The following is a 24,428-nucleotide window of genomic DNA, read 5'->3' on the forward strand; positions in this document are numbered from 1 at the left end:
CCTCTGACCTCTCTCTCGGGTTTTGCAAGAATAAACTACTTATTACCTGCGATCCTTAGTTTCTCTTTCTACAAAATGTGAGTTATGGACTAGATCAGTATTTCTCAGACTTTTGGGTTTCATGGAACAGTGAAAGAAGTGGGGGCTTAACCAATTTGGAGTTGTTAATATTTCTTTTTAAGTAAGGACATGAAATAAACAAATGTGTAAGCTGCCATCTCTAGTTAAAACATTTCATTAAAAAGAAAATTGTAACAACAAAAGAGCCAGGAGGGCAAATTTAAAATAGGAAAGTGTTTTATATTAAAAAGTAAAAATATAGCTTTAAGAAAAAATCATTCCATGTTACTTTTTCCATTTTATCACAGACTGCTAAAAATTTCAAAAATATCCAAAAAAATTATTCCATGGGACTGTATTTACAAATTATTCAATTAAATGCTTTTTCTACTGTCTCTTTCAACTGTAAAACTCTGATCTATAGTCTTATTTTGACACAATATGTTTACGTTAGGCAAATACAATTAGCATTACATAACATTGTGTCAATCCAATGTAATATACTTAATGTAAGAAAAATAAGTAAAAATACTTTAAATAATAGCGGAAAATATCTCGTAATGTTTGTTGCAATACTTTGTCAGAAGACATTTTAACACACACTATGTACATTAAGGAACTTATTAAAAAGTTCCGGTGAGAAATGACAGTGTCATTTGAGTCTATTAAAGCATCTTTCTGGTTGCACAAACTTGAAAGAGAAGTTGCACTGTGGTAATACCAGTCCTTATCTTGAAGACCAAGAGTCATTTTGCAAATGTGTAGTATCATTTCCCTAAACAACTCAGAACTGAATTTTACTTCAGTTCCTCAGTTCTACATGTTTGCAGAGGCAGAAAACACAGCTCTTGACTTTTCTTTTTGTAACTTTTGCTGAAAGAGTTGCAATAACTTTTTATTCTACGGTGTGTAACTATGGAATCGCATTACCAAGTGAACTACAGAGGATACAATAAATTAGACCTCTCTTTATTTTAGAGAGAGAGAATATGGAAACATCATTGGTTTTCTTTCCTCAATTAAATATGTGCGAATCAAAAGAAAAAACTTTTTTCAAGTTAGTACACGGTTCAGGAAAAGAAGAAACAAGCAAAGAAGCCAAAATCAGGTAAAATTATAAATTTTAAGGTCAGCCTTATGCTTTTAAAACTAAAATTGATGTTGAATATTAGTTAGCACTTGGTTTTGAAATATCTGATTCACAATATATTGCAATTTAAAAAAACCTTTTTTATTGATTAGGAGTAAACTTAACGCTAAGGTGTTTTCATTTTCAAAAAAGAGTAACAATTTTAGCTACACAGAACTAGTACAGTCTTTATTGAAATATAATCTCAAATACTTAACTGGAACTGAGGAAAAAGAGAAACATACACATATGCTATCGTAATTCCTCCACAAACATAGTATTGAAATGAGATTCGTGAATGTATCTGTGTGTGGGTGGATGTGTTTACCAATTTCAAACTTGTTTGGTAGAGTCAGAAGAAGAGATTTAAACTGTCATTTAAATCATTCTGAAGCTAATGCCTTTTTATTACAGAGCTAAGGAAAAAAGAAATAGGCTAAGTCTTCTCTTGCAGAAACCTGAGTTTCATGAAGAGACCCATACTGGTAGGTCTGGGCACTTGGCCAAAGAAACAAGGTGAATAACGTTTCATTATTGGGGGAAAATTTTGCTAATTCTACTGTTAAGGATTTAAAGAAAAGGAAATTAGGGATTTCTATTTTGTTGGTAATGACACACTAATATAAAAAAAGTTAGAGATCTTATTTCAAGAATCTAGGAATATTTCATGAAATTAAATGACTTTAATAGCATGAATTAAATAATCATAAGAACATGTAAAGATACTCTTTTAAAATTATGTACCTGTCAGTTTTAAGTGATATATTTTACTTTATAAACTGATAAAATACTCATTAATTTGAGTTTTTACAATGCAATATTGTCATAGTGAAGAGTTATTCATCTCTTTCCTCAGCAGTGTGAAAAAATGCCCAATGTATAATAGCAAGTAAAGCACTAATAAAAGATGTTTTGTAGTTTTTAGCATTTTTTTTACTTCAAACAAAAAATGGAACAGCCTTACATATTAAATACAAATTCTTCCAAATTTGAATATGACCAACACAAAATCCCTGAAAATATATTCACCTCTCTACATTATCAGTGTCTCTAAAATGTTTGCTGTATTAAAAATGTCTCATATTTCTTATCCCTTTGAAACTTCACTAGTTAAACTTCCTGTATCAGTTAAAAAAAAAATTGCAGCATACTGTGGTTAAAACTTCAAGGAAATTGCAGTAAAAAAAAAAAAACCTTTTTTTTTTTTTTGACTGAAAGATAGTTTAAGTTCTATTCGCTGAATTTAAAAAGATAGTTGAACTGATTCCATTTTTATTTATTGTGCTTTTTAATCTAACACATGATTATTTTTTTCTTAAAAAATAATTCAAACTAATGAGAATATATTATGTTACTTTAACACATTGTTCAATAGGCAAAATCCAAAAGAAAATTGACCAATGTTTTTGAAGTTTCTAATGTAAATGCAACTTTCACCATATAATAATCAAAGGAGGAACCCTGTAAATATATAATTGAAAAGAGCAGTAATATGGCATATTTTAGAGAAGATTTATAAACAGACTTTCTGGATACTCCATTATAAAACATTTGTTTCTTGAACAGAGTCTCCCCTGAAGAAGCAATGAAATGGGGTGAATCATTTGACAAGCTGCTTTCCCATAGAGGTTAGTGGTATTTTCGTCAATACTTTATACCATAATGGAAAATTACACAAGCATACATGTAATTATACAAAACAAATTGTAATAAAAATTGTGTGATTAGTAATTTACAGTAATCTGAGTTTCTGATGAACAGAGGAAACTAAACAATCGAATAATCAACTAACAGATAACATTTTAAAATATTCTCATTATATTAAGAATTACTTATTGCAGACAAAATACTAATTACTTCTTTGTGTTGTAGTTAACAGCTTCCAATTTTTTAACATTTCTGATATTTTTATTGAAGCATAATTGATTATACATATTTTGGGGGTACAACATTGACTACCATCACCTGTGTACAACATGTGTTGATCAAATCAATATTATTAGCATGTTCATTACTACAAATCATAATTATTCTTTATGCCCTTTACCCAATGCCTCCCCCCCCACTTCCACCCCCCCACCTCTAGTAACCATAGATTTGTTTTCTCCTTCTGGAAGATCAACATATTATTGTAGTCTTTTCTTTCTCTTTTTCTTTCTTTCTTTCCTTCTTTCCTTCTTTCTTAGCACACTTTTGAGTGAAGACATGTGGTATTTCTCTTCCTGTGTCTGGCTTATTTCACTTGACATAATTTTCTCCAAGCTCATCCATGTTGCTGCAAATGGCAGAATTTCATTCTTTTTTATGGCTGAGTAATATTCCATGGTGTATATATACCACAATTTCCTTATCCAGTCATCCACTGATGGACATTCATGTTGGTTCCATGTCTTGGCTATTGTAAATAGAGCTGCAATGAACATGGGAGTGCAGGTATCCCTTCAACATGATGATTTCCGTTCCTTTGGGTGTATACCCAGAAGTGGGATTGCTGGATCATACAGTAGCTCTATCTGTAGTTATTTGAGAGACCTCCATACAGTTTTCCATAATGGTTGTACTATTTTACAGTCCCACCAGCAGTGTAGGAGGGTTCTGCTTTCTCCACATCATTGACAGCATTTTTTATTCTCAGTCTTTTTAATACTGACCAGTCTAACTGGATTGAGATCATGTCTCAGTGTGGTTCTGATTGGCATTTCCCTGATGCTGAGTGAAGCTGAGCATTTATTCATGTACCTCTTGGCCATTTGTATGTATTGGATTCTTTGATTTTTTACTGCAAAGTTGTCTGAGTGCCTTGTATATTCTGGATATTAATCCCTTGCCAGATATATAGTTTGTGAGTATTTTCTCCCATTCCATAGGTTGTCTTTCTATTCAGTTGATTGCTTCCTTGGCTGTGCAGAAGCTTTTTAAGTTTGATATAATCCCATTTGTTTATTTTTTCTTTTATTGCTTGTGCTTTTAGGGTCATTTTAGTTTTCAATAATTAACAAATTATCCATGTTATTTTCATTGGTAAGTGGATTAAATTTAAAGTAGTTCTATTGGTGGACATTCAGGAAACCCTCATGAAAATAGTTTTGTTTTGTTTTTTAAATTGTAATTTCTTCATTTTGTACCTTATGTCAATCATCTATTTTTAAAGCAGAATTTTGTAGAACATTTGCGAATCGGGTGTGAATCTCAGGTGGAGCTTTGTCTATCAGATGGATGGTGAAGTCACATACCAAGTCCATGTTTGACTGTCCAAAATTATGATAAAGCATGGATTAGAAGGCAGGCTACCTGGATGGCTACCCTCTGGGGTCAATTTACATAAGATAGCAGAACAGGCAACATTTTGTCTTTATTCAGTTCATACCTTCTCCTAGGTTGCAACACTGACAAGTTGAACTGAGCAGGCGATAGGGCTATGGCTTTATTATCCTCCACACTGAATGAGTTAGAGTCTGCGGAAATAAGCAACACTTTATCATTACCAACCGTCCACACACTTCCTCAAACCCACAGTTTTTGTTTGCACCTCAAATTTTTCCTTTTTCTTACCTTATTCTTTGTCTGAAACACAAATACTTCCCAGCTCTTCTGCAGACCATTCCAAGATGAGACTAGACAGGCTAGTTTCACATTCTAGGGTGTCTACTGGAAGAAGGGGTTCATGTTGGCAGGACAGCTGGAAGTAGAGTACTTGTAATTCAGCCTCAAATACTGTACCCCATTTAATGAAACACCAACTTTTCTTGTCTGTCCTCATTTTTTATATTTTTCCCCTCCTTAATTGTCCAACTCTCTATAAGGTTTTGATGACCTGGTCATGTGTCCCTGAATTTGCTGACATAAGAATTCTATTCTTGCAGATTATCCCTGCAGACTTTCCCTCTTTCTATGAAAATAGATGTCTGTCTCTGAAATGTAATATTGACTCAGAGAAAAAAATACATAGGTAGAAAAGTCAAGTCTCAAATTTAAGTAAGAATGTAATTAATGAGAATAGAGAGAGGAGGTAAGGAAGGAAGTCTGTGCTGACAAAAATATATCTTGTCACTCCTTCCTTCTTATTTGACCCTAATGTGACAATCACTCATTAAATTGTGAGTATTTTAACATTAAAAATGTTATAATCAACCACTCACTTTCCTTATTCCAGGTATCCATAATTTCTTAACTATTGTTAAAATTCTCACCCAATACCTTCTACCTGTCAAGTCTGTCGCATCCTCACTGTCTTGGTTGGGGTCCAGATTTGTTCTAAATACATACAACAAGCCACGTAAAACTTTTCTCCATAATCCATCCCCCCAGATTTCTTTCTTTTTCAGTCTCCTCTTATATCTACCAATTTGGTACATCACTGCACTTTAGGCTCTTTACCAGTCTGAGGGAGGAAAAAAACACAGAGGAGTAGAATTCATTTTTTTACAATTTGCCTGCTTGTTAGAAGGAACCAGATGTCTTTTCATCTGGGGATTCCCAAACCCAGCCTGTCACCTGGACAATATTAAGTGCTCAAATAATGGAACTGAATTTGTTGCTAGAAAAAAGTTACTTCAAGCTTCCTTTGAGATTTGAGTTCTAGTTTTCTTCAGCAACATCAATGGATGTATAATCTTAGTTAAGCTCCCTAATCACTGTGACTTTCAGCTTCCTCAGCTGTAAATGGTGATAATGTTTTTAGCTCCAATAGAAAGAGGTTTTTGTCAGGATTAAATGAGATGATAAATAGGAAGCTAATAAATGTTAGAAACTCCACAAATGTCATTGATTACTGCTATTATAAAAAAATAATAACTACCAACAAGTTAAAGAATCTTTTTCTGTTCTTGTCTACACCCAATTGAATGACCATTAAAAATTTCAATTGAAAATTACATGACAGTACTTCAAAAAGTTCATGGAAAAGGAAATTAAAAGATAATGGGAATCTCTCCATGAACTTTTTGAAGACCTTGCATATATCAACTGAATTTATTTCTTTAACTTAATAAATTGGTATATATAATTCCACCATACTTTCATTGCACGATGAAAGCAAAGAAAGATTTAGCAGGTAGTTCTACAGAAAATCCTCCCTGGCATTCTGTAATCATTCTTCTTTACAAATAGTCAAAACCAAATGGAGAAAATTGAATCTTTTGCTGTCTCTCTTTTCTCTACTGCTGGAAATGTTAAGGAGCTGTAAACTGTCAGCCATTTAAATCAAGGGGAGGTTACATCAATTAAAAAATCGGCACTGATTCACTTGGACATTATCCTCATGACTCATGATCAAAGTACTATTAATTCACAAAAAATATGTCACCAGTACTATTTTACACAATCCAAAATAATCTAATTATTTTTAATCTCAATGCTTATTGTAATATTAAATTATAAATCTTAATCATCTCAAAAAAGCTTCTTGGTTGCAATTCAGTTCATTTTTATTGACTTGATTCTAGACAAAAATATATAGGTACATGAATATATATGTGTGTACTTACAAAAAATATGTGTGTACGTATATGTGTGTACATATATATTTTTTTTTGTAAGGGGAAGATCTTAAACACACACATGCACACACACACGCACATACACTTGAAGACAAAAACCTTACTCTATCAAATTTTATACAATCTCCTTTTGCTTAAATGTGTGTCTCAAATTCTATAAAGGAAATTGAAATTGTATTCGATTAAGTCAAATTGGAAATGAAGTGATAAAACATTTTTTAAAACACAATAGAAATTTGAGTATCCAGTTTGACAAAAACAGATGATATTAAAACTATTGTAGACTGATTAATAGCAGCTTTAGGAATGGAACCACAGAATAGATGGCTTTTACCCTAGGTTTTAGGGGATTAATCAAAATTCACTAGCTGGACAAGGAGAGAAAGAGACCATCCGAGCGGAAAGCCACTATAGGCATGGGGCATTAAACAGTGCCATTTGTTTAGGGAATTAAAAACAAAGTAATTTTTTATTGAGAAACATAATTTGAAAAAGAAAAGGTGGTTTAGGGTGACAGACAATAGACTGATGAGTCCAAACGGGAATAACACTGAGTTTTGCTGTATTCCACAGAAACCAGAGGATACAGGGAACTGTTTTGATAATTCTACTATTTTATTCAACATCTTCGTACTTTATCTCTTTAAAATTAAAAAAAAAAAAACAGAAGGTAAAAATCCCAAAAAATCTGAATAAAGTATGTACTCTATTTTATTTTTTAACTTTATGGATAGTTTTCCTCTGCCAGTCCTATTTATTGGCAAATTTGTGTGAAGTTGCAAAATGAATTATGAAGGAATAGGAAATAGAGAGAAAAAGGATGAGCCAACAATCTCTAGATTTTATTTCCATATTAATAGGAAGATAATGATGCCTGTTATAGATGAGAAATAGAGGCAGATGAACAAGATTTGTGAGAAGATAACAGGTTAGACTTTGAACTTGTTTAGTTGGTGGTAAATCTTATCAGAAGTTTTGCAGGGTATTGTATGTACAAAAGATTATGGAAGAATAACTGACTTATAGATAGAGATTTTTAACCCTCTCACATAGCTAATGATCAAGGATCTGAAAGAGAATGTGATCTCTGAGGGGAGTCCCTATCGATAAGAAAATCTTCCCACTATATACAATATAACTTTATTATACTATATAACTGTTTATTTTCCCTGTGCACCTTTTTTCCAGTCATTTCAAATAATAACATTTTTAAACCTTTTTATTAATGACTTTACTTGGACTCTATACACACTTAATTGTGGTTCTACTAAGTATAATTTCTGAGAACTATTCATAACACATAAGATGGAAGTTGAATATGTAAGTCATTGCACTCCCTTGACTTAAAAATATGAACTGATTATACTGTGGAAAATACTTATTACTGACTTTGAGTAAATGCTGCAAGCAAATGTCTACTTCACTTTAGAGGAAGGAAATGTCCTTACACTTTTCATCTTGTGGCTTTTTAAGTTACCCTTCCCAATTTTGAGTTACCAATTTTCTGCAAGATACGAGATTCCAGTTTTCTACAATGTTTAATTTCTGACTCAAGCTGACCCATAACAAACAATTTCTTAATTAAAGACTAAACTAAATAAAATCAAGTCTAAGTTATAAATGGATCACATAAGTAAGTCATTATTGAAAAAGGAGCCAAAACATTCAGCTATGAAACCAAATATTAAAGGAGAAACAATGGAACTTAGTACTTAGGATATTATATTGTACTTGGGTTTCCAACTTCAGAGTTTCTTGACTTTTTGTTTCATTTGGTTTCTTGGCATCAGAAAAATACTCCAACAGATGCCAGAGCTTCAATTTAGAAACATGCAATTACAAGCATTTCATATTTGTATGACACATTGAGCCAGCTTCTTCCAGTGTGAATTCTAATCCCAGGTTCTATCAAGCACTTTTGGCAGCTGCATTCACCACCACTGCCTTCTAAAGGACTGTTTAGTAAGTTAATGCCTCTGAATGAGAAATGGTTCCACTGTGGCCTGACTTAATGCAGCTGCCCAAAGTAAGAGAAACAGGAAGTAACTCATGCACTGAGGTAATCCTGCACACATTGTGTATTACTTTTTAAAAAGTAATTTACTTTAAAATTTAAATAAATGAACTTCTTTCTCTTTCATCATTCATTCATTTCTTGAATTAGTATTTATTTTCACTGTTATGTTCAAATTATGTCAACAAAATCCACTGTCTTCCATTAATGCATCATAAGCACTCATAGCATACACAGCCCTTTTCTTAATATTAGTGCTCTGACTTCATTTTTATGTTAAGCTCAAGACTAACCAAGATAACAACAGGCTTTCACATAATATTCCAGAACACATCAGCTGGCATAGAGTTGACACTCATGCTTTGTGAATTAGTGAAGGACTATAGTTGAGATAATATTTATGTTATTTTCTGTAAGACTTCTACCTAATTTCCATGAAGGCTGGTTTTCCTTGGCTACTCCAAACAGCAAAAGTCACCTTTTGTCTTTGGTACGTACATGCTTGTCCTACTCATTAATTTCCATATTTCTTAACAGTAGGGACTTTGTTGTCTTTATAGCAGTTTAGTGGTAAAGGTCCTATAACCTATAATTTTAAACAAGATAAACTTGGGTTTAAACCTCTGCTCTATCTTTTGTCACTTGTAAGATTTAGGGCCACTTAACTCTCTGAACATCAACTTCTTTATCTGTAAACACGAGTATAACAGGACTAACTCCATAGAGCTGATGTGAAAATTAAGTGAAATTGTGCCAATAAAAGGCATAGAGCAATATGCCAAGACCTTAGCAAGCACACAACACTTCTAACTAATGTAATTAACGTTATTTTCTTCAAGTACATAACACAGTTCCCAGGATCACAGTAGGTGTTTTATAAACAATTAAAAAGTAGATAAAGGAAGTTATTTTTAATAAATAACAATGCCAGTTGTCTAGCATATGGACGATTCCTTTTAGGTGTCAGTACAAAACATTTTATTATAATTGAGATCTATTAATAGGAAAAGTAATGGTCATATTTTTCTGAAATCATAAAAGTACTTATTAACACTTTAGGACTAATTTAATATGTAAAAACTGATCAATCCATGTTTACATATGACATATGGATAGAATAAATTGACATCAAACAAGCTTATCCCTTCGCTGGTGTCAGTGCGACTTTATTCATAAACCAAATAAAAGAGATACCTGGTTTCTTCTTTCCACACTAGACCTGACCTGGAACAGACTCTCATTGTCGTATAGCAGGCATTTTATTTTGCCAGCTTGCTTTAATTTTCATTTAAATAGCAACAGAGGAACAAGTAAAGACAAGCTAAAATGCTTCTTATGGTGGAAGAGGGAGAGGCAGGACCTGTGTCATAAACAGAACAATAACACTCAGTGATATGCTCTTTAATACCAGCAGAGAGCGTATTTCCATATGACTACTTTTTATTTTTTTAATTGGGGTTACCTGAAAATGTTCTCACAATCATCTTGTTGTCTTGCTTCCAACTGATTCCTAAAGATCCAGCCAAGAAATTGTGTTCACAAATCTACTTTATAGCAACCATCAAACAAAATACCAAGATATTAACCCTGCAACAAGAAATAAATTTCAGAATTCTGTTAGAAAATGCAAAGACTCTATCAGTCAATCAAGAGAACATAATCTTTTAGAATTCAATCCAGCAAAAAATGGATATTGATTTGGAGAAAAAAAGAACAAACATTTTAGAAATTTGGAAGAGGAAGGAAGTACGGGTGGTAAGTAGCTGTTTTCCATTGCACTGAGTATTCATCAAGGAGAAAACTTGTGAGAATTTTTTTTTAACAGTTTGGGCCAGAGGCTGGGGCTAACTGCGTAAAGCTTTGTTTAGTCCAGGCGGTGCACAGATTATTGTTTTTGTTGTGGTTTTGGTTGTACAGACCTAAACGTTGCCCCACATTTCAAATTCTACTGCAATTTCAATTTAGGGCTTGACAGGCATGTTTTACCTTAGTTGACTTATTTCTTTCCAAGATCATTATAGAAGATGATGAAAAATAAGACAAAAAAGTAAAACCAGTGACTAGGCAATAAAACCATTTTTTCTTGTTACATTAATTGCAAAGGAAGCAATTCTTAAGTTGTTGCCAATCAGTAACCAAATGATGCTTATTCAGCCCGTTTCCTAAAGTTATCACTTTAAGGCTCCAGTTTCACCTGAGGTCTTAAGAGGATATGACAACTTAGTTTTCAAAAACTAAATGATTATAACCTTGGTCAATAGTAATAACACAAACTGCTTTTTTAGAAGTCTAGGAATTGAGATGCTGAAAGGAAAGGAATTACGGGAAGGAAAATCCAGCACAAACACTAAAGAGCAATTATCTCTACAGGTGCTTATGTGCTAAAAAGCCATCATACAACTAACAAAGTCTTACTCCCTGTTTTTCACCTTGGCAGCTATTTTGGTTTAAAAACATTACAACTGGAGAGAGACCGTTAACTTTACTGTAAAAACCATTTTTTTTTTTTTTTTTTTGGTATTTGGGAAAAATCTGCTATGTATAAAAATGCTTCAAAGAACTATTGTCCATTTATATTATCCTTTTACATTTTGAGAAAAGCTCACTGCTCTGTGTGAGGAATAAATCTTGAAAATGTTAGACCAACTGAGCTAGAGAAATAAGAAGAGCAATTAACTATCACCCACACAGGTCACTCTTGCTTCCTCTCAGCAGTCAGAATTTGCTGACTCATTCAGGAACATCCTAGCACTAAAAACTCCATAAGGTGGTTACATTGGACTAGGAATGATCTTACCAGCAGTAATGACTGTAGACAAGCTCTTAACGTTGCTTGTCGGTCTTACAACATCTTCTCAGATTCTTGTTGAGCCTGGTCTTTCCCTTTTCTCCCTAGTTTCTTCATTAACATCTAACTCCTAACATCGGGCACTCGGGGGCAATTTACTGAGGAAAAGAAATGGCAGAACTTCCCCTTGCCCTGGTGAAAACTCCAATGGAAGAAGTAGTGGGTAGAAGAGATGCACGTCATTCTTTCTTCATGGTAGCGGTAGGAGTCTTCCCGTCTGTAGGTGGTCGTGCCTTTTCCTGACTACTGATTTCTTTAATGTTAAGTTCCTGGAACTCTAATATAAGACTCTTGCTAGGGGTTCTATTTTATTAATGTTTTCAAAGAACCAACTTTGGCTTTATTGATTTTCTCTGTAGTTTGTTTTTTATTATATAGACTTTTGCTCTTGATTTTTACTATGTTTTTCCTTCTACTTACTGTAGTTTCAATTTGCACTTTTCAAGCTTCTCAAAGTGGAAACATAGATCTTGGTTTTTACACCCTTTTTGTTTTGCTAGTATACCATTTTATGCAACAAATTTTCTTTTAACCATTATTTAAGCTGCATCCCACAAATTTTGATGTGCTGTACTCTTACTACAATTCAATTATAAATATTCTCTGATTTCCATTGTGATTTCTTCTTTGACCTATGGATTATTTATGTGTGTTCTTTTATTTCTAAATACTGGGGAGCTTTTCTAGCCATGTTACTCATGTTGGTTTCAAATTTAAACCCCTTGTGGGCAAAGGACATGCTCTGAAAGATATAAATCTTTTGAAGTTTATTTAGACTCATTTTAATTTCTACTGTATAGTCTATTTTGAATAATCTTTGTTTACTTGAACAGATGTGTTGTGTTACTTTGCCTCACATAGATTTGTCACCTCTCTTCTCCTGGGTGATGGAGCCACAGAAAGGATTACTCAAAGCCCATTTCTTCTGAGCAGTGAGAGACCCCAAAGTGGTTAATTTCCCTGAACCCTCAAGAGAGAGGCATTCCTTCTTTTTGGTAATTAACCATGAACTGGGGTTCTCACCCTGCATTTATTCTCCAGACCAGGAAGTTACAGGAATAGAACAAAGGTGGGGTTATGTCTAATTATAGTTTAACAATAGAGGTTGGTAACATTTAGTAAAACAAGCAAAGTGACATCCCATAATGTAGTTTGCAAAAGGTTAAGTCAGTCCACCAACAAAAACTTGATGTTAGCAAACACTGTTTTCACTACAGCAATTTCCCAGTGTCTTTGCCTATCAATCAGTAACTTGTCTGTCCTTGAACCAGCTACCTTGCTGTGCTACAATTCTTTATCTTACAACAGAGACTTTAGCCTGGGGAAAATTTCCTGTCTTTTGCAAGGTTAACATTTCTGTATGTACTTTTAAGAAGTTAGGCTAAACCTGAAACGGCAGGGCTTTGGAGGCCCTGTGAAATACATGTGCTTTATAAATATTGGCATATTCCACAGTGTTGGGCAGAGGGTCTTATAATTGTCAGTTACATGAATTTAGTTACTAATATCTAAATTTTACATATTATCATTGATATTCTACCTATTCTATCAATTAATGAGTGAGCAGAATTAAATCTACAACAGTAATTGTGAATTTTTCTCTTTTATTCAGTTCTGTCAATTTGCTTCATGTATTTTGAAGCTCTGAATTATGGTCATATATATATTTAGGATCATTATGTACTTGTAATGATTGACAATTCAAACTTACAAAATGGAAATATTCTTTACTTTGAAATCACTTTGTCAGGCCATGCAAGATATTTTATTAAGATTTCTTATGCTTAACCTCTGCACGGTATATCATTTTCATCCTTTTTCTTCATTTTCCTGATACTTTGTATTTACCATGTCTCTTGTGGCCAATATAGTCTTAATTTTTTAATTTCTCACTTTTAATTGGAAAGATTAGTCCATTTAAATGTAATGTCATCATGGATACGGATGAGATTGCATCTAATATCTTAGTCTTTATTTTCTGTTCCTTCCATCATTTTGTTTTTGTTGCTGTCCCTCTTTTCCTCCTTCCTAACCATCTTTAGATTATATAATTTTTCCAGATATCTGCTGGCATGCTCATCCCTTCTTCTGCAATCTGTCGCCATGCCCATCCAGTAAATGTAAGATATTTTATATTTCAGTTCTAGAATTTTAATTTGGTTATTTTTTACTTTCAGTTTCTTTCTTGAGTTTTTGCATCTATTCATTTATTATGTGTTTTCTAACCTTTGTTTTTCTAAAAAATATTTAGAATAGGTCTTTTAATGTTTTGTGTTCTATTTTCAACATTTTGGATACCTCATGATCAGTTTTTTATTGACTGCTTTTGTTATTGATGATGGGTCATAGTAGACATTTGTTTTTATGCCACATAACTTTTTATTTTATATGAGTATGGGGGAAGATAAGAGTCTAGATTTTGTTGTCTTCCTTTAAAGCACTGGATTATTTTTCTGGCAGTCAGTTAAATCACTGGTGGATCCTCTTAATTCTTTTTGGCCAGTTTGAGCCTTTAAGACTGGTCTCTTTCAGAATTTTCTCCATACTAGGACAAGACACTTGTCCTAAGCCTAAGATAGTATTTATACCAAAAATATTACCTGTCTTGGGTATCACTTCTATGACTGGGCCGGAAATTCAAAGTCTTCCAGACCTATGCAGGCTCTCTGATCTCCATTTACCCCTCAGATCCATGGCAGTTACACTCTTCTAGGCTTCACAGCATTTGCTTTGCCCATGTACAGCCTAGCCTTCAGTCAAGGATCTGCAGGAAAACTGCATGCAGACTTCTGGGTCTCCTTGTGAAACAGATTCCCTGTGCACTGGTTACCTCTTCAGCTCACTGCATCTTGAGCTGCAATTTTGATGTCTTGCATGTGTACAGTGAGACAGAATACTCCCATAACTAGTTCAGCAAAGCAACTTTATTACTCACTGATAGGCAGCAGGGATAGTAGAAGCATTGTATTCATGTCCGCCAAGACCCAGGATTGCTGCTTGGGGTGGATGGAATATAGTCTGAGATGCTCCACTTGCACCACAGCTGAGAGGTCCTGAAAAGCAGCCCACCCTGAGTTTTATACACTGGGACCACAGGATCACTGGGCGAAAGTGTCAAAGGACATGCTGTTTCCAAGAAGGATGAGATCAGAGCCTGGGCTGTTCAGACCAGTTCCTCTTTATCTCAGACTGTTACAGTACCACAACATTCTGCAGCTATTCTTGAGAACTACAAGCGAGAAAGAGAACTAGGTCCCAGGGGAAGAAATGGCTCCATCCAGTGCCACCTGGAGAACTTGTCCTGTACTCCTCTGCATGTCTCTTTTTTTTGGTACCCTGACCCACAAGTTCCAAACACATCATGATCCCCAAATTCTTATCTCTGCCTCCTCAACTGGACAAGACTTTGTACTTTACTTGGGCTTCATCTTCATGCGTTCTAGTCTTACCCCCAAGTACAAAGCCAGCACAAAGCTGGGGCTCACTTGATGTGTTTCTCTTCTCATGCCATTTCTAGTCCCAGTTGTCAGTTTTACTCTGCTTGAAAACTACTGTCTCAATTTTTTGTCCAGTTTTATAGTCATTTATGGTCAGACGGAAAATCTGGTTCCTGTTACTGTCATGGCCCTCCTCCTCATTATAGTTTAATCATAATATTTCTTTCTGTTTAAGGTAGGACTCTATAGATGTCCAATCAAAAACTTTTTCTACCTTTTAAACTGCTGGTCCCTAGTACCTAGGATAGTGTCTGAAACATAGCAAGCAATAAATATTTTTTAATAAGCAAATGAGTTGTTCAGTGGGGAGTTTATAATGCAAACAAACTTATTTAATAAGGTAGTTGACTGAGGTTAGGAACATAGTATAAAATTAGGAATTTGCTTGAATAACCCACAGATAGATATCTGAGAGGGAACAGAGTACCTCCAGGAAAGTTTGCCACCTTGTCTGAAGCCACATAGACTGGCATTCACTACAAACTCCAATCTTGCAACTTCTCAAAATTGATGTTTTGTCATCTTGTTAGCATGCCAAGTAGGACCCAACTCTTAGTAGAAGGCTCAGGTTGACAAAACTCATGAGGCTGAATTCCAACTTAATAATATAGATTCAGAAACAAAACTGTCACAGATAGCCATTTCTCTACCTTTTCATATGCTCAAAAAAGAAGCCAAATCGTAATAAAACTTTTGCTGGCCAAGCGTACAATTAGAACATTAATTAAATGTTTAAAGGCATCAGACTGAAGTAAGGAATGAGTTCTTAAATGGACTCCTGTATTTTTGACTACATGCACTTGTCCATTATTTTCAATAGGACCAATTTTTTTGTATTGTTTTGTTTTGCTTTTTGCTTTTTTATGCTTACTAGCTCTGATTGTCAATTTCTGTTGTAAATGTTATAGTTCTGATGTTTCATTTAATATACAAAACATTTCCTGGAACTGTTTTGTGCTTTTTAATAAAATTGTGTCCTTCTACAATTAATTTTATTTAATTATTTTGATTATTTATTTTAGTAAATCATTTGAGTGTTTTTTTCATGCTGGGTACTGGGGACTTGTTGGCAAATTAGACAAGAGTCTTCAGCCCATGAATCTCACAGTGTAGCATGTGCAGCAAAAGCTAACAGGTAACTGCAGTGCAATGTTTTAAGTATCACGCAGTGTACGAGGAAGCCATGAATGAACAACACCCTATCTGTTTTTTAGGAATTGGTGAAAGTCTTTCCAGACTAGGTGGCCTCTAATTTAAACCTGCAGGAAGGGTATGGATTGGACTGATGAGACTGGTGTAGGAGGGGAGAAGTATATCCAACAGGAGCTAAAGCTAAGAGAATGCAAGAACATGACACATGCATGGAAATATGAGTATTTGTCTGTGACTGGAGCTTAGCACTTTTTTTAAATATATTTTTAAAAATAGTGGGAAGAAATGAACAGTACCACTAGAAAATTTTAAACAATGAAGAATAATAGTTAAATTTGTATCACATAAAGATATTACTGACTGGAGTGTGTATTAAAAACTGAGAGGGTGGAGGGAGATGCCTGGGAAACCTGGAGTTAGGGCCACCAATTAGTATCCCCTAATAATCTACATAAGAGATAATTCTGGCTGGAATAAAAGTAATTACAGATTGCATAAAAATAAAAAGACAAGAGGTAAGATATACGAAATAGGTAAAACTGACAAGATTTGATCATCAACTGTGTATGAAGTGAGAAGAAAACAGGGCTTTCTGAGGATAAGTGCCAGGGCTCTGGTTCAAGTCCCTGAGTGGATGGTGTCATTGAATGTGACACATATGCAGGCAAGGTTTTGAGTGAAGAGCATAAGTCAGCTGTGATGTGACTATTGCGGTGGGAAATTCAATGGAGAGATTTACCACATGTTGGTTGATATGAGCTTGAAGCTCAGGAAAGAGGCTGGAGATGAATTCTGAAAGTCGTGAGCATAATGATTGTGTTTGAGTGTTGAAGTGATTTCCCCAGAAATGGAATTTAAGGGAACAATGAAAAAGGATAAACTGAGAAAAATTTGGAGGACCAATAGTTGGAGGAATAAGAGGAAACTCAGGAGTGTAGGAACCTCCAAGGAGAATTACAGGCAAATCTCTGCCATGCCTATTGCCGTAGAGAAATGCAGTAGTAACGTATGGACTGAAAAAAAAAAATGTTTGCTGAATATAACATTGTCAGTTTGGCAAAAATGATTTCAGTAAAGTGGATAGAAACCACATTTTAGTGTGTTGGGAAGTAAAAAAGGAGGGGATTAAAAGACCAAATGTTGAAAACTTAATCAAGACTTTATATTTGTAAGAAGAAAAGATATTCTTCAGTAGCATGAGGAATAATTGAAGTCAAGAGAACATTTTGCTTTTAATGACTCCTGTAATGAGACTAACATGTATCAATGATATTAAAATTTAATTCAGAGAAACTTTATTGCTTTCCAAAATTGTTTGTAGTGCCTAGTTTTGCCTGCAGGTGCTGACAATATGTATAAAGCAGAGAAGGGAGTAAGGAAAAAGGAGTTTCAGGAAAAACGTTGAAAGAGAAAAAAATAGGAGGGTAGGGAAGAGAAGGGGAAGACAGTAAAAAAGAGAGTAGGGGAAGAAGGTAAAGGACAGAACATCATATTTAACGGGGAACAGAGGAAGTTAAGACAACACAAACAACTGCACACAGAAGTTATCAGACACTGTGAAGTGGGGGATGCATTGTCCTAAAATCCTGCAAAGAAGAGTTTTCCTAAAAGGAGGGGTCAGTATTATCAGATGCTGTCAACTGAGAAATCCAAATGGAGATGTCTGTGCATAATAACTTCCCTGTGACAGCAGAAAGAAAACATAGACCATAACTAAAGAGTGACACCAAATCTAAAGAAATGTTGCTAAAAATCATTTAAATCCAATTCTGATGTGATTTCCTCTGAAAAAGTTTATCTGAAAAAGTAACATATTTTCCTTCCCTCAATGCTTCTACAATGAAACTACCATACAATCGAGCAATTTCACTTCTTGGGACTTATCCCAGATAAACAAAGACTTATGTTTATATAAATAACTATGCATAAATGTTTATAGCAGCTTTATTTGTAATAACCAAAAAAAATTAAAAAACAAAACTAAAAATAATTCATATGTTCTTCAATGGGTGGATGGTAAAAAAAAAAGATAGTATATCCATATCATGGAATACAACACAGCAATGAAAAGGAGCAAATGATGCATTAATCTGGATGAATCCTTAGAGAATTATGTTGCATGAAAAAAGCCATCCCAAACAATATATACTATATGTATAACTTTTGTGAATTGAAAAAATTATAGCAATGGAAACCGGATTACTGGTTCCCAGGTGTTAAGGAGCTGGGTGCAGAAAAGATGTGAGTGTAGCTATAAAACAGCAACATGAAGTATCCTTATAATATTTTGTATCTTGATTATATCAGTAAATATCATTATCCTAGTTGTGATATGTTACTATAATTTTGCAAGTTGTTAAATTGATGGAAACTGGATAAACGGTACATGAGATCTCACTCTATTATTTCCTACAAATACATGTGAATCTGTAATTTTCTCAAAATAAATAAGTTTGATTTTAAAAATGCCTATGGACCAAAAAAAAAAAAAAAAAAAAAAGTAGAATGTCAAAAATAGTTAAAAGAGCACTAGTATTGAAGCCAGATTGTTTTAGGATCAAATCCAAAGTCTGCCATGTTCTTAGCTATGTAAACTATATCTGGATGAGCCTTAAATAACTGTTAAATTATCATCATTATCATCATCATCATTATCATGATTACTACCTCATTACTATCACAACCATCATCCCCAAAATCTTTATAGGATACTTGCTATGTGTCAGTCACTTTGAGTATTTTAACTCATTTAATTCTCTAAACAGCCCTATCAGGTAAATATCATTATCCTTTTAATTTTAAATATTGAGAAACTGAGGCATAGAAAAGAAAAGTAATTCACTTAGGACCACATAGTAACTAGACGAACATGAATTTGAGCTCAGCCAGTCTGCAACAAGACTCGAAACTTCCCATAACACTTATGGGGCTCAGGACAAAAGGTCCCATACTACATGTCTAAATGCTTGAGTTGTAGATCAAGTTAATAACTATTTACAACATAAATTTTATCCTTCTGCTTTGACAAATATACTTTGCAAACCACTTGGAATATTTCATTTAAATTTAAAATTCTCAGACCCTTCACAGTTCCACACTATAAGCATGGCCCTACCCTCTTTCTCTGTCTACCCATGATTTGGTTCTACGCTATGAGAGGCCTCCTTGCACATTTGAGTAGGCCCCCCAGCCTGCAAATCCAAGCCCTGTCCATACTCAGGCCTAAGATATGCATACCAGTGAGTCAGTGTGTTTTTGGTGGATAGACTTGGGAAAGAGGGCTGTGCAAACCCTGGAAACATAGAGTCTTTGGACAGGAAATTCCACAGTCCTGAGGGCTAGAAGCTTGGTCTAGAAGTGTTCTTGGCTTTGTGGAATAACCCCTCACACTCTGGGAGTGTCATGGATAAAAGAGACACAAAATGAGGTCCACAGTATAGGTCCCTCTTACTCTTAGGTGTAAGGTCTACACTTAGGCCTAAGTATTCAATAGGAATGATACTTACCTATCGTGACTGTGAAGACTACAGCTAATTCAAATGAGGTCCCTCAAGTACACTGTGCAAGATGCGTGCTGCTATACTGCATTAGAAGAAAGATGTAACTTTTCTGTTAATATTTGCAGGTATACTTTGATATTAATTAGCACATTTTCCCAGGATTTTTTTACAGTTATACTTTATATACTTTTATATTGTATTTTACAGTTATGCTTTTCTTTTCTTGGTAGATGGACTGGAGGCTTTTACCAGATTTCTTAAAACTGAATTCAGTGAGGAAAACATTGAATTTTGGATAGCCTGTGAAGATTTCAAGAAAAGCAAAGAACCTCAACAAATTATCCTTAAAGCAAAAGAAATATATGAAAAATTTATACAGAATGATGCTCCGCAAGAGGTACAATGAAGATGATCATAAAAATTTATAACTGCTTGAAAAAATTTTGAGAGAATCTGCCGTCAGCAAATTGGTACCCCCATACATTCTACCAGAAAGTGCAGGATTTTACTGAATCAAAAATGGTTATTTATGTAGATTTCTACATAAAAACAAAATACATAGTAAGATATTACCATGGAAGAAAAGCTATAATTGAAGTCACTCAGAGTTATTTTCATCCTAGACTAAGAGTGAATACAATTAATTGCAACATTTAGATTCATTCACTTATCCAAATTAACCACCTTAGCACAAGCAACCTCTCACAGAAATTAAAGATTTCTGAGTGACTAAGGCAAGAGAAATCAAGAAATTCATATCACGTACCATTTTAATGTTAGCTCATCTACTTATACAAAGTTTTATTTGCCCAAATGGGTTATTCTTCTACTTTAAAACAGGCTAAAAGAAAATTTCTTAATAGAGTGAAAAAACCATTGTGGTTTTCTTTGACTGCAAACTCAATACAAGATAATTATGTGATAGAATTGCTAAAATGGCTGTAAGACCAGCAAATGTTACTTGACTGTCCTTAGATATTAATTGAATTGAGTTTCTATGTTTCCATTATGTGTTCAATACACAGTGCTTCTTCATTGAAGTAATAGACTGCTAGACTGTCACTAAGAGTTTTGTTTGACTATAAATTAGGGCTGTTCATGAGGTAGCATTGTCTATGTGGATATTGTTCCACAAGAAATAATGGCTTTTTTCCTTCTTTCAATCTGTTTTGTGTTTTAATATATTATTTTTTCTTCCCCAAGGCCAACCTATACACAGGTTGAAAAAAGGAAAAAGAGGGCAGCTAGTTATATGGTATTTATGGTGTTACCCACAAAGGGAAAGAAAAAACTCCTACCTGAAAACCCACCACCGTCAGAACCAGATATATTAGCAGTGCTGTAATAAAAGGCATTAAAGGATTTTATGTCTTTAAAAGACCTTCATGCTTTAGCACAGGCTTGCTTGTAGGAGAGCGTCAACAAAACAAAATGAGCACTGGGATAAACAGAAGCCTCGTATTGAAATCCCAAATATACCTCAAGCTCACTCTTTTCGAACACTCAAATAATTTAACCTCTGTGAGGTTTATTTTCCCATTTTGAAAATGAGTGAGCCAATCTAATGATCGCTATGATACTTACCATTGCAGTGTTTTATTATTCTAAATTAGCAGAGGTTGAGAAGGACCAGGAGCATGGGGAGAGAAAAGCCAGATGAAATGCTGTCCCAGAATAAATCACTGGATCCCTACTCTGATAAGAGGAAAAACATCCCGGCATCAAAGGGTGGCATGCCCACTCCAACACAGTGTCAGTCCTGTACTGTTTCTCCAAGGTGTTTCCTTGAGTAGATTGATTATAATTACACTTTCTTTCTTTATTTTTTGTCTTTTTGTTTATTCAGGTTAATCTCGATTTTCACACCAAAGAAGTCATTACTAAGAGCGTCACCCAACCCTCCCTCCACAGTTTCGATGCTGCACAAAGCAGAGTGTATCAGCTCATGGAACAAGACAGTTATACACGTTTTCTGAAATCTGACATCTATTTAGACTTGATAGAAGGAAGGCCTCAGAGACCAACAAATCTTAGGAGACGATCACGCTCATTTACTTGCAATGAATTCCAAGATGTGAAATCAGATGTTGCCATTTGGTTATAACAAAAATTGATTTTGCTCATTTTGATGGCAGATTTGCACATCTGCTTCTAAGATGTAGCATGTTTATGTTACGAAATGGTTACATCTTTTAAAATAAAATACATAATGTGAAAGGATTTGAAAAATATAAATCAAAATTTTTATGCTAACAAAATACATACTGCATCTGCCAATATGTTCTGTAAAACCTTCCATGTGGCATCATTCCATTCATAATCAGAAATAAAAAACTTGTTTCTTAATTAAAAGGCAATAAAGAAGTTATAACAATGTTTTTTCAGATTGTGACGTGAAGTAAAGGTTAAGCTTTTGCAAAATTGTAAACAGTTCGACCAAATACCTAGTTCGAATTTTTTTTCCTAGATGTTAACAACATCATACTCAGGTATCCATATGTTCAGACAGTGTTCTCCACAAGGATCTCCATTCTCTTTCTCTCAGCAATAGAAAGTATGGAAGTAATCCAGATCTCACAGTGGGAGAGGATGAGCATTTGTTCTCGGGTTACAAAGTTTGGCTGCAGAATAGCAACATGTCACTTCTAGTGATGAGCTCATGTTCCGAAGACATGCTCATCTCTACACAACTTCCAGGTTAACCATAACCAAGGTTGATAAGTGAGAATAGGATCCACATCTAGGCTTATTCTTAAGTGAGCAGGAACTTACCCAGGTATGTGAAGCACTTTTGCTGGTCACAGAAACATGACCAGATTATGCTTACCTCCAGGTTGGGACTGAGTGGACATCTTCTTGCCGGCCAAGAGAACTTGCTACTAACATAGGCAACCAGTGGTTTGACTAATGACCAGAGGAGGCTCTTCCCAGGAGTAATTAGATCTCACATTTGGACTTTTAGAGTCGGGGTAGAAATTAGAAATGAGAGGACGTGAAGAAGCACGTAGTTGAAGGCGCTGGTGACTCAGGCATGTGCCACGTAGGCTCATGTTCAGAAAGTGTTCTTCGCTGATTATATTTTTATTCCAAATCTCCCTTAATACTAATACATATATGTGTCTTTAGGGAAATATATTTTTGTTTTGTTTTGTTTTGTTTTTCTTTTTTTTTTTTTTTTTGGCAGCACGGGGATCCGAACCTATGACCTTGGCATTGTAAGGCTGCACTGTAACCAGCTGAGCTAACCAGCCAGCCCAACCTCAGGAAAATATTTAATTTTAAATGTGTGCTACATGGTCTGTAAATATCTGTATTTAAAGATGCATACATTTGGCTTTGTCAAATGTTATCATTTTAGTGGAATTGTAAAATATAGCAACTTTAGATTATCTATAGTAAAAAATATTTTTAATTTCTTTATTCATACAGTTAAGTTTATTTAACCAGTACAAACTCTCATTGATTAGTTATCCTTCCTGTTATCAAATAAAAAATAAACATGTTTTCTTATTTTAGAATGATATTGGGATAGAAAGTATTAATTGAGGTATTGTGTCACTGATCGCAATGATAAATCAGATCTTTATACTGCTGTAAAAATAAAAACAAACATCCATGCATTTTAGAGATCAATTGCAAAAATGGTTTTTAATTTTTCTTTGCCTGATTTGTATTTTCTTTTTCTGTGCCAGTCTCTTTTCATAGAATTTGACTGTTTCATACAAGAGTTAAGACTTGATATGAGTTCTCTGATCTCATTAGAAGAATCATGGGATGATTTTAATAGCATTACTATGGAACCACAAATATGTAAGAAGCAGCTCTTCCATTTGTAATACTTTTCAAAAACATCCAGTCTTCTGGCTAAACTATGGAATATTCAATGGAACACTTCAAATACATACCAGAACTTCTTGATGAAGTTAATGCCTGACTTCAAGGAGCTTGCAATCAATGTAGGAGATAACATGGACAAATATAGAAAACAGAATAAGTAACTGGATAAGTGAAAAGAGCCTAGTAAAAATATACAGAGAGCACAGAGCACTGGCTGAAAGAACGGCAAAAATGCACAAATTGAGACCTGACTTGACAGCCTCTCTGCTGGGCTCCCTAACTCAATGTCTGATCCTCAGAAATTCACTTAACTTCTAAGGACTCTTACCCTCCACACTTTTTTAAAGATAAGGACTCAGGATTTCTAATTTCTAGTGCTCTTTATGGTACCCCGATTCACTGATTCTAAATAGTTCACCTGATATTCCCTAAAGCAGCTTTTCATTGACACCCAAGCCTGGAAAAGAGGAACATAAATATGGTTAATGAAGGGAACTTCAAACCAAAAATTAAAATGGGATGTTGATATAACAATAGGGAACAATTTTATAGATTAATTAGAAATTCATGAAAGGAAAGAAGCCAGAGGAAATATAGCTTTCTTTTTTTTTTTTCTTTTTCCCAGTGAAATCCATAGTAACAGAATGTCTTTAAAGTACTGGAAGATAAATAGAGTTGAATCGAGTTATATCATTTGGGTATCTTGAAGCCCATAAGCAAAAGTCAATACCTAGACTGTCAAGTTTTGTATGTAATTGAAGCTCAGTAAGGGATTGTGAAGTAAAATGGAATCAAAAGGAATCATTATGAGAAAGGCAGTGTAATATTTCAGCAAAGAGGAAAAGCTTTAAAACGTGGTGTACTTTTATTTGAGTCCTGGTTCTGCTGTTTAC

The 24,428-nt window shown here is 34.4% G+C and overlaps 1 protein-coding gene across 1 annotated transcript; it reads left to right on the plus strand.

The window, feature by feature from the left end:
* The first annotated feature begins 1,049 nt into the window (after positions 1–1,049).
* RGS18 (regulator of G protein signaling 18) lies at positions 1,050–21,802 on the plus strand. The gene is made up of 5 exons (XM_063103669.1): positions 1,050–1,168; positions 1,604–1,705; positions 2,756–2,817; positions 19,929–20,095; positions 21,545–21,802. The coding sequence occupies exons 1-5, from the start codon at positions 1,050–1,052 to the stop codon at positions 21,800–21,802; spliced, it is 708 nt and encodes a 235-aa protein (XP_062959739.1).
* The last annotated feature ends 2,626 nt before the right edge of the window (positions 21,803–24,428 follow it).

This window comes from Cynocephalus volans, chromosome 8 (genome assembly GCF_027409185.1).
Source record: "Cynocephalus volans isolate mCynVol1 chromosome 8, mCynVol1.pri, whole genome shotgun sequence".
NCBI classification, from domain to species: domain Eukaryota; kingdom Metazoa; phylum Chordata; class Mammalia; order Dermoptera; family Cynocephalidae; genus Cynocephalus; species Cynocephalus volans.

Coding starts and splice junctions, on each gene's coding strand:
- RGS18 (XM_063103669.1), top strand. CDS start 1,050: ATGGAAACATCATTGGTTTTCTTTCCTCAATTAAATATGTGCGAATCA. Junction 1,169..1,603: donor AGCAAAGAAGCCAAAATCAG/GTAAAATTATAA, acceptor TTTTTATTACAG/AGCTAAGGAAAAAAGAAATA. Junction 1,706..2,755: donor CACTTGGCCAAAGAAACAAG/GTGAATAACGTT, acceptor TTTCTTGAACAG/AGTCTCCCCTGAAGAAGCAA.